Genomic DNA, 17,767 nt, shown 5'->3' with positions numbered 1-17,767 from the left:
TCAATTCATTGCAATAACACTGGGGCTGTTTTTTATGGTCCCTCTTTCCAATGTCGATTTAGTGAAATCTTCTCTTGCTGGCATCATGTATCCTCTGACTAAAGCAGGAGCACTGTCTTACAGTGACATAAACTGGGATGCATAGCAAAGAGTTTGAGTGTCTAGCGGAAGCCATTAGGAGCAAGCAGTTAATGAATTCACATTATTTTTATATAGCACTTCTTATACACAGTTGTAAATTCAAGGTGCCATGAACACTGTTCATTAGAACAAAATCGAAGAAATCCTGGGAAGATCCAAAGAGGAGAGATTCCATTCCCAGAATTAATGGCCCAATGTTTTGTGCAAAGAGCACAATTTGTCCCCTAAACAAAGGCGGCATAAGAAAATATACCAAAAAACTTGTACAGCACATCTAGTGACTGCTCTTAGGTATTCTTGTAGTTTACTCCAGACAGTCAAATGACCTAAGGGTACTGGTCTGGTCTCGAGTATACGGCAGTGAGCAGGTCAGAAGTTGAAGTTAATTCTTTGTTGTACTAGGAGTAAATGAAGAGATTTTCCAACTGAAGTAATGTGTTTTTGTGTGCAAGTGTAAGGACATGAACAGTAAGGATGTTTTAAAATGTGTAATTTTGCAATACAAGACAAAATTATACTGTAAAACTGCCCCCTGCCTGAGCTGAACCATGTCATTTCCTGGTAGATGCCATCACGGTCTTATGACATTATCAAGGCATCAGTAAATTCGTAATTCAACTAATTAACAGTTCTAACTCACATTCACCTAGTGGATGACGTTTCTTTTAAGGTTTCACTGGAGCAGAGAAGTGCATGTACAGAAGAGAGTTGTTAGAGGTCAGCCATGCCACCCAGATGAGCGTCAGTACCACGTCAAACTAATAACTCTTGATCCTGATGGAACATGGAGCTTCTGTGGTGGCTCTTTGGTCAGTGACCGGTGGATTCTGACTGCAACTCATTGTTGGCAACCAGGAAAGTGAGAAAGAAATTTTTTTTTTACTTGCAGGTAGAACCAACATATTTTGTATTTGTATTTCGTGTACATACAATGTAATTATACATATATTGTACTGTAAGGAAACAAAGAAATCGTCATTGTAAAAATAGCTAAACTTTTAAATTCTTTCTGTGGTTCATATATTTGAGGATGAATTAAATGAAACAGCTTTCAATGTAGCCTTTGAAATCAGTCTGTGAACGTAACTGACAGGAGGGGAGGAGACGGGGTTGTTGTGTGTGCATCCATTTTTTTTTTATCTGTAACTGGGTGGAGCCTATGCCAGCTGCCATTGGGTGAGACGCAGGCTACACCCAGTTTCCAGTCTATCTCAGACTCAATGCAGAGAGACACACACACACACAGACGATCATTCACACTCGCATTCACACCTACGGGCAATTTAGAGTCACCAGTTAACCGAACATGCATGTCTATGAACTGTGGGAGGACACCGGAGTATCTGAACAAAAGCCAAGCTACCTGCATTCCTCCATCTGTAAGGTGGCAGAGAACACTGTATTACTTAATTTAATGATACAGTAATAATAATTCTACATGTCTCTGTGTTTGCTGTTCATCTGACCTGCTGCCTTTGCACTAGCTGGCTCCTCGTTCAACCTGCAGTGCTAGTTTACGTCTGTAAATAATAAGCTGGATTGCTGAATCGCGCTGGTTGGACTGCTCAGCTTTCCCATGGATGTTTTCTTAAGTTTATAACTTTGTTTCACTTTGTTTGTGTTTGACATATTTATACACATACAAAGACATTTACAACCTGAATATTATCCAAACTGTAAACTTCAGGAATTGTTCCATACCTAAAAAATACTATTTTGTTAAATGGTTTTAAAGCAAAAGGATGAAAATGTAATTTTTCTGTTTAACCTCTTTTTAGGACTATTTATGCAGTTGTTGGTGTTCATCCAGGTCCAGGACAAAGAGTGGAAATATTGTCTGAGCCTAGAATCTACAGGGATACCAACAATAATGTGCATGACATCATGTTACTAAAGCTACCCTATCCAACTAATATTCAAAGTGCAATTGCACCTGACTGTGCACATCTACCACAACTGTAAGTTGTAGGCACAAATCTACAGTATGGCTATACTGCAGTGTAAAGGTTTGTTTATCCTTTCAAATCATTCGGTGAGTTCAGGGTCGCCACAGCGGATCATTGTCCGCATGTTGATTTGGCACAGTTTTTACGCCGGATGCCGTTCCTGACGCAACCCTCCCCAATTTCTACCGGGCTTGGACCGGCACTGCACAGCTGGGGAGGGGAATGGGCTGTTAGGGGGTTCAGTGTCTTGCCCAGGGACACTTCGACATATAGCCGGGGCCGGAACCACTCACCCTGTGGTCCGTGGACGACTGCCTTTACCAACTGAGCTACAGCCGCCCCCAAGTATTTATCAAATTCATGTAGTGCAATATCACACGACTTTGTCTGAATAGGTTTTACAATCTCAACAGCAATTGTCACCACCTGTCCTCAGATCCTCAGAATTTCTTAAAAAACCAAATTCTTTTAAAGAATGCTTTATAGAAAATTTTTATGAATAAAAAAAAAAAAGTAAATGCTAAAACAATATTCAAACAATTCACTTCCAGAGAATATGATTAGCTCTGAAAAAAGAAACTTGCCTAACCATGGGTTGATACATACTTTAGTCTTGTATTTTGCATGTAATTTACTTTGCTCTGGAGAGTTGTTTTCTGAAGTATCCACCCTACTACATACTGTTACATACAGTTTCAGTTTAAAAAGTGATAATAAGTTACCAACACTCATGTGTCAAAAACCTTTTTGATTTTTTTCCTATGTTCTCAATCTATTATGGTAGGACTGATTGTTATGATATAGAGGTCATGTGAGGGTCACTTGCACAGAATATGAAGTTGCATCCTGCCTTGAGATGGAGAGTAATGAGTATTTTGTAAGATATTAAACCTGTTTTTGCACTTGTATGTATTGTGAGTCTTTTAGGATGTTCATTTTTCCACTGTATAACTCTTCTCAGTAATTATCAGCGCAATCAATCAATACATTTTTGACATTATACTATTTGGAGATGCCAGAGACTCTATTTTAATCATTTTGCTGAGGATGATAGGGGAGTCCTGACTCATGTTGGTCTTTAACCCAGCTCTTTAGATATTTGAAACACTGGGGAAGAGAGAGATTAAAATTATCTGCTGAACATTTTACTTCTTTTCATCTGTTTTCATGTGAACATAAGAAAGAAATACGTGTATAAAAAATGTTGTTATAATGTTATTTTTTCTCATTTTCCAGGGGGGATAAAGTTTATGTTGCCGGTCACGGTTCCACAACTGCAGGCTTTATTAATCAAAGATGTGAGATTCTTGATGACAATTTTATAAATATATATACCCTTTTGATTTTAAAAACCCCTAAAGTAGAGTAAGTATGTATTTCAAATCTAATCTTCAAATCTTCCCTAGTACCTGGTCAGACAGCATCTCTTCATTGTGGAGACCTTGATGTTGTTCCCTGTACAAATCTTCTAAACAATTTGAGGAATACCCATGTGCAGGATTGGAACTACTTTCATTATCAGTCTATATTCTGTGGGCACAGCTTAACAGTGGATGTATGCAAGGTAAGTTGCTATTGCTAACATTATATTGAATACAAGACATCTTAATTAGATGTTTTTCTATTTTATGATACTTGTCCAGCACACCATGCTCTATACTCTTCACCAAAAGTTCATGACTATCTTTTGGATCATATTTATCACAGAACATGAGTTCTTGGACTAATTTGGTTTCTAGATAGAAATATTACGGAGAACTACAGATTGATTTCAAAATCACTGTCACCCATATAAAACAGCCAAATCTCTATCTCCATTGCCTGATTATAAAAAGATTGTATGAAAAATGAAAATTCCACCACATGTTATTGCCCTCAGTCTTAGTTCTCCTCTTATTATGACTTACTGTTTATCGTGTTAAGGGTTGTGGAGGTAGGTACATGCTGGACAGGTCACCAGAAACTGCAGTTTTTCGCATTAGCTTAAACACTTCTGCTTTTCTATTGTTTCAAAAAATGTTTCCACCATTTTTATAATGACACACAAGTGTCAATGAACCAAAATGTTATGGAATTGACTGTGTCAAAAAAAGGAATACACATGTTCCCAGCTTATAAAAATTACTTGCAAAATTATGAATCTTTAATTTATATGTGCCCAAACCCTTATGCAAAATCAAATTCTTCAATCCGCAATCAATTCTTGATGTTGCTCTGCATTGCTATGTGCAAGTCTACATCACAGACGAGGGAAAAGCATTATGTGGAAGAAAATCTGTGGCCTGACTGACAGGAGGGACTGGAAAAAATGTAAAATTTTCAAGTCTTTGTTTTGATTTTGGATATTTCCATCTGTAAGTTTCTTTTTTTTTTTTACACTAGAAGTTAAAGTGTTAAGCTTGTCTGTGTTAGAACAATATGGGAAGAATGAAAAAATGAAATCTACCTGCCATATTGAGTGTCTGACGTTCTAATCTAGTCTAATCACTGTGGGTCTTACATGTCAAAGACAGTTGGGTGTGTTTTCTCAATTGCTAAGATGAGTTTCATGAAACTGGGATCCACTTGATCTTCATCACTTTCTTAGTACTGCAGAAGTCTTGTCCTGCAAATGTGTTAACAATTTTCCCTTGGTTTGTTTGTTCTTTCAAAACTGGTAAAAGACATGTCCTTTAGGGAAGCACAACTTTTTTTGTATTAACCCTGTCAAACAAAAGGTAAACACACGTTCCCAGTTGATAGAAATTACTTTCAAAATTATGTATGAAATCAGAATTTGTCAAAACTTTCTTACTCTTTTTTACAGTATTTCAACAGGCCGTCTCAAAAAGGTGCAGGTGCAGAGTGCAGCAGGGTTTGCTACCCCTAATAAAATCAGCAGGGGATTTTGGGGTATTGATAGATTTTTTTGGTATTTTTTTCTCCATTGTATATTGACTGAAAGAATGTATAAGTTTGACCACAAGTTGTAAACCTGGGAAAGGGAAAAGGGAAAATTAGCTCTTGTTGCACGTTTTTAATATTTTATTCGTTTAGGAACATTTTGCAAAAAAAAAAGGCCTTTTGGGCAGTGAGCTTCTATTTCACCCTGTGTGTTAGCTGTTGTGATGTGATTTGTTATTGGGCAGAGGTGTTTAAAGGGCAACTTCAGCAATTTTCAACTTGCGCTCTGTAGCTTTAGTTTAGGTTCTAAATGTACATTAATAAAACTCCACCAGATGACATCACCAGGAGAAATTTTCCATTATTAGGAGTTCAGATGATGTCATCTGGAGGAGCTCTGGAAAAGAAGGTTAACCCTGATTACAAACTCCATAGTATGAGCAACAAGATGACATAATCTGGACTGGAGGTTCACTGAAGGTTGACTGAAGCCATGAGTTTTTCAGCTAGATGTAGAGAGATATTTTAATGTAGGGAAGTCAGAGGGAAGTTATTTTCATTTATTCAGGTATTCATTTATATTTACTATCCAAACTAGAACCAAAAGAAGCAAGTTCAATATCAGTGAAAACATCTTTAAGCTAAGGAACTAAAAAACTAATGGACGCTGAAGACTACACTGGTCTTCACCTAACTTTGTGTACATGTTTTAAACTGGTTGTATTTACACTCAGATATATTAAGAATATATATTTTTCCTTTTACAGGGTGACTCTGGAGGGGCAGTGGTGTTCAACGATAGGATTTATGGTGTCATTTCCTTTGGAAATCCTACACAGGCATGTGTTGATGGAAGTGGATTTATTAAAATCTGTCAACAAGAATACTTAATCTGGATTCATCAAACTGTTGCAAACCCCTGACCAAAGAATGAATACTGTAAACTGACTAATGTTTTTTATAACCCTAACCCATTAAATATGAGGTTTCAAATGATTACAGGTGAGCACGGGTGATACTCATAACAAACTGCAGTTTACGTTACCTGCAAAATGTAATTGAAAAACTTTTAAATTCCAAATTTGACAATGGAAGTTAAGCACGTGATATATAAAACCATTTAATTTTTAAATTCCTGTAAAATAAACATGACTGAAGAGTGATTGTCATAGCTCCCCTTCCGTCTCATGTTCTCATGTGTGGCTTTTGACAGACAGAAATCACTGTTGTTGTTGAATTTTGCCCAATTCTGGACACATTTCTGATACTTTTCTTCATACTTATTAAATGAAAAAAAAAACAAAAAAACAATTGAAACCTCTTGCCTCAGTCTCCTAAATGTCCAGAAACAGAACTGTTGAAGTGAAGAAAACTAGTGCCAGATGAGCCATAAGTCATGATTTAAAATCTGCTCAGACTGACAGACGCTTATTTGGTTATACATCATATTTACTTTGATTTTTACACCAAAGCAAAGTTTCACATATATCTTAAATAATGAAAGGTGAGGTACAAAATGCAGCTGAAAGAACAGGTTTAAGACTGAGTGACACTCAGTCTATAGCGTTCATTCTTAAATTACACCCCCTCCCCAACTTCCAGCAGCATGATGAGATGAAGATGAGATGGAGATCCTGAACTCTGTCCCTGCAATAAAGACTACATCCATAAAATTCAACGCAGGGAAACTGTCTAGCACATCTGTGGAGAATCGTAATTGTAAAAACAATAATGATAAAATAAGGAAACTGATACAATGAAGCAAACCAATGATCTAGATGAGGGAATAATAATAATAATAACTAGAAAAGGCAGTTTCCGAGGAAATTACGTGGGAGAGCTGTTAAGTTGCCCTGTAGACGCCGACTGCCAGGAAGATGCAGAGAGCAGAGGCGTTCGCACAATCGAAGCCGCAAATGCGGAGCCAAACTCGAAGGCTTTGAAAAGATCCAAGAAGCTGAAGAGAGATAAATACAAACAAAAGCAGAAAGAAAGAAGATGACAATAAGAGAAAAAAAAACAAAACAAAAGTCCAGCAAAAGTTGAATTCACAAAAGAAAAAAAGTAGAAAGTAACAAAGGAAGAAGTAAATAAGTAAAAAGTTGATATTTAAAGTGAAAACAAACAAAGGAAGAAGCAAAGTAAAAAGTTACAATTAACAGCGTAAAGAAAAAAGGTAGAAATAAATAAGTTGAAACAACATGTTGAAATAATAAAAGTTAAAAGAAGTAGTAAGAAACAAAAGAAAAGAAAGAAAAGGTAAATATTCAAAGTTAAAAGAAGCAAAGTAAAAAGTCGACAATTAAAGTGTAAAGAAAAAAAGAAGTAAATAATTAGAAATTAAGGAACCATTTTAATACTGAAAAACTGAAAAAGGTTGTGTGTTTCCTGTACGTGTGTGTTGTAGTTGTTGTGTGTGTGTGTGTGTGTGTGTGTGTGTCCGGTGTTGGGAGACTTTACCACAAACTCGTTTTAGCATTTAAATGCTAACTGCTCTGTTATAATGGGCTCCAATGGGACGGCACTCTCTCCGCTTCAGGAAACTTACAGAAAGAACCGTAAGTCCCGTCACTATGGGAGTTACATTTACTGAAAGAAGAAAAAAATACCTACGTTTTGATGTATAGTTTATTCATGTAAGATTAAAGTTGACTGAAGGAAAGAAGGAAAAGAAGGAAAAAAGCCTGTTAAGAGTGGAATCTGAACAGTTAGCTGCTCCAACATTCCACAATACAGACTAATGGAGAAGTTGAAAAAGCCCCAAAAGGTTCCTAAAACTAAAACTGTGATTATTCAAAAAGTATAAAAGATACAGAGAAGCTGACGAACACACAAAAAGTTGAAAGGGTCTGGACCAGTTTAAGCGTTAAAAGCTTCTACGCCAAAGTATGACGAGAGCTTTCAGCTCTGCCACTAAGAAACCAAAAGTGGTCCACAGCTCCAGGGTGAGGGGCAAACCCTAAACTAAGAGTGCTCACATTCAGGGACTAAGCAGAACCACAATCTAACAAACACACGTGTAAACACGACAACAGACACTAAACCCAGTGCAACAACCAAACCAAACACTTAAGACTAAAAAACAGGGGCAACTTGTGCCTACACGGAAACAGACTAGACAGCAGGTCATGCTGCTCTACTGAGCACTGAAGACACTTGTCGTAAAGGGGCTGTAAAGTCCAGGAATGAGACCCTAAAAGGAAAAGTGTAACTTAAGCCCTGGGCTGCGTGGATTGATGGATTCAAGTCAGGTTTTACTGCTGCCGTGCACACTGGCACCTAAGCTCATTTGTTTTGATAAGGTCAGTTTTTACTATTGAGCAGATATGATCCAGAGGAACATTTCTTCCTGAGAACATTTCATCACGATAGCATCATGTTAAACGCTTTGTACGAAGAGAGATATTTAAAAAAGCGGACGCTACAGTGAAGACTATAGTACACTGTCTAAACGTATACTATATTGTTATTGGTGTTTTTGAATAGTTAATTAATACACTGCATAACCATATAATTTTATTTAAAATTTAATACGTTCCAGCTTACACAGTTTTCTTTAATATTCTAATGATGTGCTGTGTGAAGACACCAGTTGCAAACTTCAGCAAACATTGTTAATAAGCTGAAGATAAAATTATTTCATGTTGTCTGACAAAATGAACACAATACAGGTTATGGATATAAATAAAACGTAGATGATAGAAAATTATTATCATTATTTCTGCTGGTTTGGGGAGCCACAGATGATGATATTAATCATATTTTGTTGTATTTTGACCTTGAGGACTGTACAAAGTGGTTTTCAATTTTGATGAATCAAATTACGTCAACGTCAAGTGGGTACTTTTTTAAATCTGCTACAAAATGTCACAGAACAGGTCATTACTCCTTTTCTGACAAACATTAAATGCGATTTGAGGGTTAGATTTAGGTTCTAACTGGATGTAGGTAAGGGTCAGAGCTGGGATTAGACATTTTGCTGTGGTGGTTAAAATTATGGATTATGTCATTGAGGATCACCATAAAGCTGCCTGTAGACTTTCTAAGTGTAACGTTCTGTTAATTTGACGAAAGACAAAGTCACGGGTTATGAAGTGTTTCCCAAACTTTGCATAAATGTGCACACCTCTCCACCTCCCCATCCAGCAAACCCTCACAAAGTAAAGGTCGATCCAAAGCCGTGTGTGAAAAGGTTTAAAAAGGCGCCATTGTCGCACTGTCTCCGTCACCGCTGGACAACAATGTGTCGTCTGACTCTTTCCCTCCTTTTGCTGTGTGTCTGTGAGTAATCACCTCTCGTGCACTAAAATGTACAGTTGCGAACGCTGTTGTTTCTCTTGTCACTTTCTGCAATCAATATGTATCTGTTTTATTACTTGGTCAATTATACTTCAAGCTGCAAGAGAGATTGCGTTTTTCTGTTTCTCTTTTACTTGCGTGTCTATTTTAGCTTCTTACTGTATTTACATTATATTTATTCATAATCTAAACCTTTAATTTGCCCAAAGACAAATATGCATTTTGTATATTCTACATATACATTGGATTTTTCCTGAAAATGTACAACATGTTGGACTGTATTGAACGTGACCGAGTAGAGGAATTACTTTCCCTTTCAGGTGTCACGGTGTTGCACTGTGAAGAACGGAAGCAGATGCCCCACGTGAAATTGATCGCGAGAGGTGCTAATAGTCAACAGGAGATTGTCTGTGGTGGCTCTTTGATTAGTGACAAAGACATTCTTACAGTAGCTCGCTGCTGGCAGGAAGGACGGTGAGAACGTTTCCCTGCTGATATTGCAAATTATTCCTGCTTTCAAAATACAGCTGTTATCTAATGCAAAATCAATACAGATGATTTCCCCTCTTAACATTGCAAATAATAACACTTTCTCCATTTGTAGGACCATGTATGCAGTTTTAGGTGGAAAAGAAGTACAAATCAGAGAACAACTAAAGATCCATGAATCCATCATGATACTAACGCTACCTACTGCCGCAAACATTGATCCCATATCTTTGGGGGACTGTAAAACTCCTCTTAACCCGTGAGTTGTTATGTTTGAACATGTTTGTTTTAAAGAGCCAGACTATAGCTGTTGAAATTATCCCACTGAAATGAAATTTAGAGTGTAATCGTTAGGGGGGACCGGTGGATATGCCCCCTTCCCAAATTTCAAAAGCTAATAGAAAGGGTTATAATCCTGTGCAGACATCAAATAAGCACCAGAGATTCTATTTTCTAGCAGTTTTTCAATAGAATTTTTTTAATGTGTCGTAGAATGATTCTATCCAGGTTTAAAAGATCAGTGCCTCCCTCAATACGACCAGGGAAGCATTTATAATGTGACGTGTGTCAATGTTAAGCTTAGCAAATTAACTTTTGTCTGAATGATGTGAAATTTATCTTGTTTTTCAGAAATGCGAGTCAAATCACGGTTTACAAATCCGCGTCCAGAAACCATCAACGTGAGATCATTTTGGATTATTTGATTATGATGCATTTTCGACCATTTCGACCAAATTTGCAGAATATTGTAATGCTAGTAAAATAGACAAAAAAACTCTCATTTTGACTTAAATGTCAATGGTTCTTTAACCAATTAATTAATATGCGTGTGATATACTGTATGTTGTGACATGGAAACGGGTGTAGCAAGGTGTGGCTTTGAAGGTCAGACCTCATGTGTAGACTGGGAAAGGAATGAAGAGTTTGGGAAACTAGTTGCAAAACAGAAAAACAGAACGAACAAAAAAAAAAAAGACTAATTAATTGAACTAGGATTTAATGGTATTTAATGAGGGTTACAATGTTTTTAAAACATAAACTGTTTCCTGTATGTCCTCCATTTCTCCCCAAACACCTTATGCATCAGAAACTCTGCAAATGAGTGTTGTCAACTGCAAGGAGATCAACTCACACCTTCACCATCACCATGACCATCATGATCACAATGACCACCATCATCACCATGACGATCATGATCACTATGACCACCATCATCACCATGATGATCACGATCACGATCACGATCACCACCATCATCACCATGATGATCACGATCACCACCATCATCACCATGATGATCACGATCATAATGACCACCATCATCACCAGGACGATCTCGATCACGATCACCACCATCATCACCATGACGATCACAATGACCACCATCATCACCATGACGATCACGATCACCACCATCATCACCATGACGATCACGATCACGATGACCACCATCATCACCATGACAATCATGATCACGATAAATATTGGATCTGTGCCAAAACTGAGAAAGTCCAAATGTGTAAAGTAGGTTTGCATTGACTTTAACTTTAATAACCTTGATAATCATCCTGTCCTTTAAAATGCTACCAATTTAGAATTTTAAATGATGAGACAAAAATTATATTACAAGCAATTCTCTTTCAGGATGACTCTGGTGGGGGAGTGGTGCATCAGAACAAGCTTTATGGCATCATACTTTATGACTCAGACGCCAACTGTATTGAATCAACTGAGTTTGAATTCATAAATGTCTGTGGATATGAAGAATGGGTGAAAAGCTCACATTAATTGAGCTTCTCCCTCTCAGACGACAAAACATTTTGGCAGAAGAAACACAGAATAAAAAGGAAGAAGAAGAAGATCTCAAAATCTGGAGATAAACAAGCTGGCAGTTTATTATTCAAGTCATTTTATGATACCAATTAATTAATATGCGTGTGATATACTGTATGTTGTGACATGGAAACGGGTGTAGCAAGGTGTGGCTTTGAAGGTCAGACCTCATGTGTAGACTGGGAAAGGAATGAAGAGTTTGGGAAACTAGTTGCAAAACAGAAAAACAGAACGAACAAAAAAAAAAAAGTAGGTTTGCATTGACTTTAACTTTAATAACCTTGATAATCATCCTGTCCTTTAAAATGCTACCAATTTAGAATTTTAAATGATGAGACAAAAATTATATTACAAGCAATTCTCTTTCAGGATGACTCTGGTGGGGGAGTGGTGCATCAGAACAAGCTTTATGGCATCATACTTTATGACTCAGACGCCAACTGTATTGAATCAACTGAGTTTGAATTCATAAATGTCTGTGGATATGAAGAATGGGTGAAAAGCTCACATTAATTGAGCTTCTCCCTCTCAGACGACAAAACATTTTGGCAGAAGAAACACAGAATAAAAAGGAAGAAGAAGAAGATCTCAAAATCTGGAGATAAACAAGCTGGCAGTTTATTATTCAAGTCATTTTATGATACCAATTAATTAATATGCGTGTGATATACTGTATGTTGTGACATGGAAACGGGTGTAGCAAGGTGTGGCTTTGAAGGTCAGACCTCATGTGTAGACTGGGAAAGGAATGAAGAGTTTGCTGGCAGTTTAGCTGGCAGTTTATTATTCAAGTCATTTTATGATACCTGAAAAACACTTGTAATAAATCATTGTTTTTAAACAGCATAATGTTACTCTGTGAATTATTAAAAGTACAGTAATATTTAGATTATAGGGATTTACAATATTAACGTTCCCTTAAATGTCATTACAACAAATTTCTCTGTAAACGTACTGTGCAAAGGTTTTAAAGTCAAGATCTGATTGGATAGCTTTTATTTACATAGCATCATGCATTACCATCATATTCAAAGCAGCATTTAAGGTACAAGCTGAAACACAGAGATTTTTACTTTTACTAAAAGCCCCATAAAAGGTGATTTGTCTAGGTGCCCTGCTCTTGCTGAATGTCATTAACTTTTACAGAACTAAATATCAGTAGTTGTTTATATTTAGTAATTTGGCAGATGCTTTTATACATAAAAAGAAAAATCAAAGAAATTTAAATCAAGGAGAAGACATTAAATCAAAGTGCTATGAGAAGAAATTAATGCAGTGCAGTGAAGAGACCACTAGATGCGGTTGACAGGAGGGATTGTAGACATGGATGAGGCTGCCCAGGTAGAAAGGTGCCGTTGGGTCGACCCTTCTGTAGGTGAGAGACAGAACCTTGATGCAGGTGGCTACTGGAAATCAGTGCTTAGTGAGGACACTCACTGAAGATCGTAATGCTAATATTGTACTGTATTGATGGTCGGGGTGACTAGACTAGGACATCTGTCCTTTCATCCAAGCCGAGATCTCAGAGACAGGCAGAAATTCATGAAGACAGTGGAGTCATCAGGTGGAAAAGACAAGAAAAGCTGTGTGTCATCAGCATAACAATGATAGGAATCAGTGTGAGTGAATTATAGAAACCCAGAGAAGTAGTATAGTTATAAAAATGATGAGGACCAACAACTGAGCCCTGTGGCACACTGGTGGAAATGCCATGACAGTTAGAAACTAACCCCTGCCAAGATACCTTGAAGGTTTGTCCAGATAGGTAAGACCTGATCTAAGCCAGAGCTGTACCACAGATTAGGACAAAAGACTGGTCTGCAACTTTTGCAACCCTGTTTTGAGAAAAGGAATCTGAGCATTAAATAAAGATTCATTCAAGGGTCTTGGCTGGAAATGGAGGAATGAAAGCTTTTATTGTCGTGATTGAACACATTTAGATGTTGCTACAATGAAATTCACCTTCTGCATACAACCAATCCCACTAGGGAGGAGCAGCGGGCAGCCCTAGGTTGCTGCTATTACTGCGGGTGCTGCTTCTTGAAGGTGAGTGGAGGGGATTGGACTCAGAGAACAGGTAGTAGGATTGTTGGTTTGAAAGGGAGGTGGATGTGTCCATCTGGTGGAGAGAACTGGGAGCTGAAGGCTGCCAGCTTATTAGTGAAGAAGCTGGTAAAGTTGTCAGCAATGGGAGGTGGATAAGGGGAGGTGGAAGGGGGGTAGGAGTAATTAGAAAGTGGGGAACAGCGTCCTGGTGTCCGTGGTGATGCTAACCTTGTCCTGGTAGTATTAAGTTATGACCTATTGTGATGACGTGAAAATGGGACACTAGCAGCCTCTGATATTTAGCGACAGCCGATGGATTCTAAAGTGAAAGGACGTCAGCAGGCTGAGGTTCGTCTATGTAGATGTTGATGTATCCCAGGAGGACGAGGAGTGTCATCTTCTGCGAAGGTGACCTGTCCTGCATGGGCAGAGAACGGGGATCTGCTAAAAACAGTGAAATTACAGTTTTTAGGGAATAGAAAATGCTTAAAGACTCGTCTTCTGCTTTTCTCTTCGCTGTGCGTCGGTGAGTATTCAGGTGTTGTACCTACACTGATAAGCTGCAATGTGCCATTATGTATATGATATATTTTCAAAGGATGCATTTTAAAAATCAGAATAGTTGAAGATGGCTGGCAACATAAATCCACATAGATATTGCGTGGAAGTCTGTGCCGTGTGATTAGTGTGTAGACAGGTGAGACAGGTGAGACAGGTGGGTGTGGGTGAGTCAGGTGACAAAACCTGAGCTAGAAGATGGATGCTCGGGGACATCTGGTGGACAGCTGTGGACTGAACATGGTGAATGACTGACCTGTACATGTTTCTAACTAAGTGATTTATTTAAAGACAATCTTAGGTCAGAGACAACAAATTCTCAGCGGCGCAGTTTTTTCTAATGGGTTTTAATGTCTCCCCTTTTCAAACAGCTGTTGCTCTAACAGGCACCTGGTGGAGACATGTCTTTGGAGAGTCTCAGTCATTATTAAGTCAAAGTTCCTATTGCGTGAAGACTGGATTTTTCGTGACGTGCTTGGGGACATTTCACTTCTCATCTGAAAGGTTTCTTCAGAGCTACAAAAACCTGATAACCCGCTGGGAGACTTTCTCTTTCAGGTATCACAGCAGGGACAGCGATGGACCTGTGGAGGATAATCATCAGAGGTGAACAATGTGAGCGCCCATACCATGTCAGACTGAGAGGACTCACTCCTGGTGGATCTTCCAATTTGTGTGGAGGCTCTCTGAGCCCTGACTGGTGGATTCTGACTGCAGCTCACTGTCTGCAGCCAGGACGGTGGCACTTATGCATAATTTACACAATAGTCAAACAATGGGATAAGATTTACACATTAATGGAAAAGAACTAAACTGACCTGCAGGACTAAAGCTGAATGTTTACTGTGGGATGTGCTTCTTGAATTCCTACCTACTGTACATGTAGGACTATGTTTGCAGATGTAGATGTGCGTCAAGACAGTCCCACACAAGAAATGACTATCACAGCAGAACCGGTGATCTATGCAGACAAAGACCCCAACAACAACACAACACAAGGACTCTTGACATCACGTTACTGCAGCTTCCGAGCCCCATTAACATTTAGCCTATAGCTCTACCTACCTGTGAAAATCGCCCTTCCTCCCACAGTCATGCAGGTACATTAGGGTTAACCACATATTTGCATCTCCGTTAGCCAGATCCCAAATCTGATTCAGAAACAATGGAACTGTACTACAAACAAGGACGAGAGAGACACATGCGATCGTGGCTGCAGGTTTGTGTGCATTCAGCCCGTGAAGCATATTAAGTGGAAACAGCATCTGTGATTTCTGTACATGCCATGTTTGACTTCAATGAGCAGATCAGTGCTGGGTGATAATCTTTTTTTTCCCCTGTGCAACTGTTGCAGAAAGAGCTAAAAATGAAGACATACATGGTGTTTGGTTTCTGGGATGTGCATTGTTATGTGTTCAGATAGCTGGACACGCTGGAGGGTGTAATGAAGAAAGAAGTCAAAGAAGTACATCATAAAAAATATAGTTTTCTTTTTTCCTCTTTTTAAGATCCAGGTACATCAGCTACTCTCCACAGGTTGTCGACTGTCAAAACCTCTGTAAGACTTTAGAGAAACATTTCAAAAGTTGAACTGCAAACAAATCGTATTTTCTCTGGCTGAGTGGTGTTTGAAGGCACAAATTATGGTGCGATTTCTTTTCTCGGAGATCCTGACTATGTTTGTAGAAAAGCAGCTGCACTCGTGGACCTCTGCAATCCACAATATGCAGCTTGGATCACAGAAACTATTACCTTAGAGAAAAAGGGGGTCACCACATGGTGTGAAACAGTAAACTGGCTGAGACGTGTAATAAATATAATGTCTTACTTTCAGCTCTACAACCAGTGAGTTATTTCTGTCTGTCACTGTGGCAAAAAATAAAACCAGTGCTTGTAGATCTGTGTTTGGACATTAAAGGTTTGAGATGGATGTTATACACAACACTCCCAAAGTATATTCAGTTCTCAGACCGGAATCAGAGGTGGTAAGTAATTAAGTACACTTACTCTGGAGAGCTGGAGTATTTGCCTTCTAGGACAACATTGTACTTTTATTGTACTGCTGTTAGTTACTAATTACATTTGTTACTGTTCTTGTTCTGTAGGTGACTGATATTGTAGATTTTACTAATAATTATACATTTTGAAAATCGTTTCCACCTTTGTGAGTTTGTCAAAATAATCTGGACTAGTCTTGGACATTTACTTTCATCCCGTTCTATCATACAGTTTTTCTGGTGCAGAACTTTTACTTTTGTACTTTAGATACATTTTAGAGCATAGTACTTTAACTAGAGTAGAAAATTTGAAGTTCTACTTCTACTACTCACATATTATATAACTATTCACATACTTTATGCATACGTAGGATCAAAACATTATTAACTTACTGTGATCTTACTAAATACTAATATTTGGCTATGATGAAATGTAACATACCAAATTATGGTTTGCAAAACGATGTTGTCTGTACGAGCATGTTCATAATTTATTGCTGTTTATTTGTACTATAACATTCAACAACTAGCTACTATCTACTATGGCTACAGCTTAAGACATGCCAACATTTGTCTAAAAGTGTGTTTTATTTCTTACCGGGTGTATGGATGGCCAGATATGTAGCGTTTTGGATTTGTATAATTATTATGTACATTCTGTCTGGGATCAATCAAAATGAATCAAAATTTGTGTGAAACTGTGGTTTGATGCACGTGAGGTTAAGTAAATTATGAAATATCAGCATTTAGAAGAAGCAGGTTGCACGCAGACTTTATTTCTTCAATGAAGAGGAAAGTAAACATTAGAAAAATGGAGGTTATATTTTGGCAATATGGAAAACTATATTTTATATTGTCCTGACCAGGATGTTCCACCTCTTGCATTTGACTTAAAAACTCAGTAATTGCTACCTTGTATTCTGGGACAGAGCCATCAAAGTTGCAGCTGTGCTTTTTCTGCAATGACAGATTTGTTGGGTGAGAAGTGAATATGAACATAATATATTGGGGGGGAAATACTAGACTGCTCTGATTCTAGCAAGTTCACAAATATTTTTAGCAGTGTTTGGCTTGTGTTGGCTTTTTCTTGAGTCTTGTTTCCCCCCACTTTTGGTTTTCAGAGTGATCACAGTTGTCATGCGGGTTGTTGGGAAAATCATGTGGCAAATCTCACCGTAATCACTTTTTGTGCCCTCGAGTACTTTGGGGAACACAAAGTATTCAGATTGAGGACAATGTTGCCTTGTCAAGTGCAAAGTGTCTTATGTGAGCTGTCAGGCCCAACTTCTCCGCAATCATCAAGTCGAGGATAATCTGGTTTGAAAACGCTGCCTACCGCTCTGCTGCAGACCAGCAGCCTTTTACCGGCTACTGTTTGACAAACGGCTTAGCCCCGGATGAGGCTTTAGGGTAGAACGACGGGGAAATGGATTGTTTCTCAGGTGCACAAAAAGCAACTATTTACACCCACAGTACAACATTTAGCTGTGTGTGCACATACTGACTGTATGTTGGTGGAAATTAATCTGCTGAAATTGCCTTGATTAGCTTTGTGAGTATAGATACGCAGCAGTA

At 38.2% G+C, this 17,767-nt stretch overlaps 1 protein-coding gene and 1 pseudogene across 1 annotated transcript; both read left to right on the top strand.

The window, feature by feature from the left end:
- Positions 1 to 918: 918 nt before the first annotated feature.
- Positions 919 to 6,217, top strand: LOC137124636 (serine protease 1-like). Its single transcript, XM_067499746.1, has 5 exons — positions 919 to 950; positions 1,920 to 2,099; positions 3,324 to 3,385; positions 3,494 to 3,651; positions 5,738 to 6,217. The coding sequence occupies exons 1-5, from the start codon at positions 919 to 921 to the stop codon at positions 5,891 to 5,893; spliced, it is 588 nt and encodes a 195-aa protein (XP_067355847.1). The 3' UTR covers positions 5,894 to 6,217.
- A 6,670-nt stretch (positions 6,218 to 12,887) lies between these two features.
- Positions 12,888 to 16,969, top strand: LOC137124635 (granzyme F-like; annotated as a pseudogene).
- Positions 16,970 to 17,767: the final 798 nt, after the last annotated feature.

The sequence above is a fragment of the Channa argus genome, chromosome 3 (assembly GCF_033026475.1).
Source record: "Channa argus isolate prfri chromosome 3, Channa argus male v1.0, whole genome shotgun sequence".
NCBI classification, from domain to species: domain Eukaryota; kingdom Metazoa; phylum Chordata; class Actinopteri; order Anabantiformes; family Channidae; genus Channa; species Channa argus.
The sequence above is the reverse complement of the archived record's forward strand: the minus strand, read 5'-3'. Positions and strand labels throughout refer to the sequence as shown.

Bases quoted from the DNA above. Each gene is read 5' to 3' on its own strand.
- LOC137124636 (XM_067499746.1), top strand. From the start codon at position 919: ATGGAACATGGAGCTTCTGTGGTGGCTCTTTG. The intron at 2,100-3,323 runs GTAAGTTGTAGG...CTCATTTTCCAG, and splicing joins TGTGCACATCTACCACAACT to GGGGGATAAAGTTTATGTTG. The intron at 3,652-5,737 runs GTAAGTTGCTAT...TTCCTTTTACAG, and splicing joins TAACAGTGGATGTATGCAAG to GGTGACTCTGGAGGGGCAGT.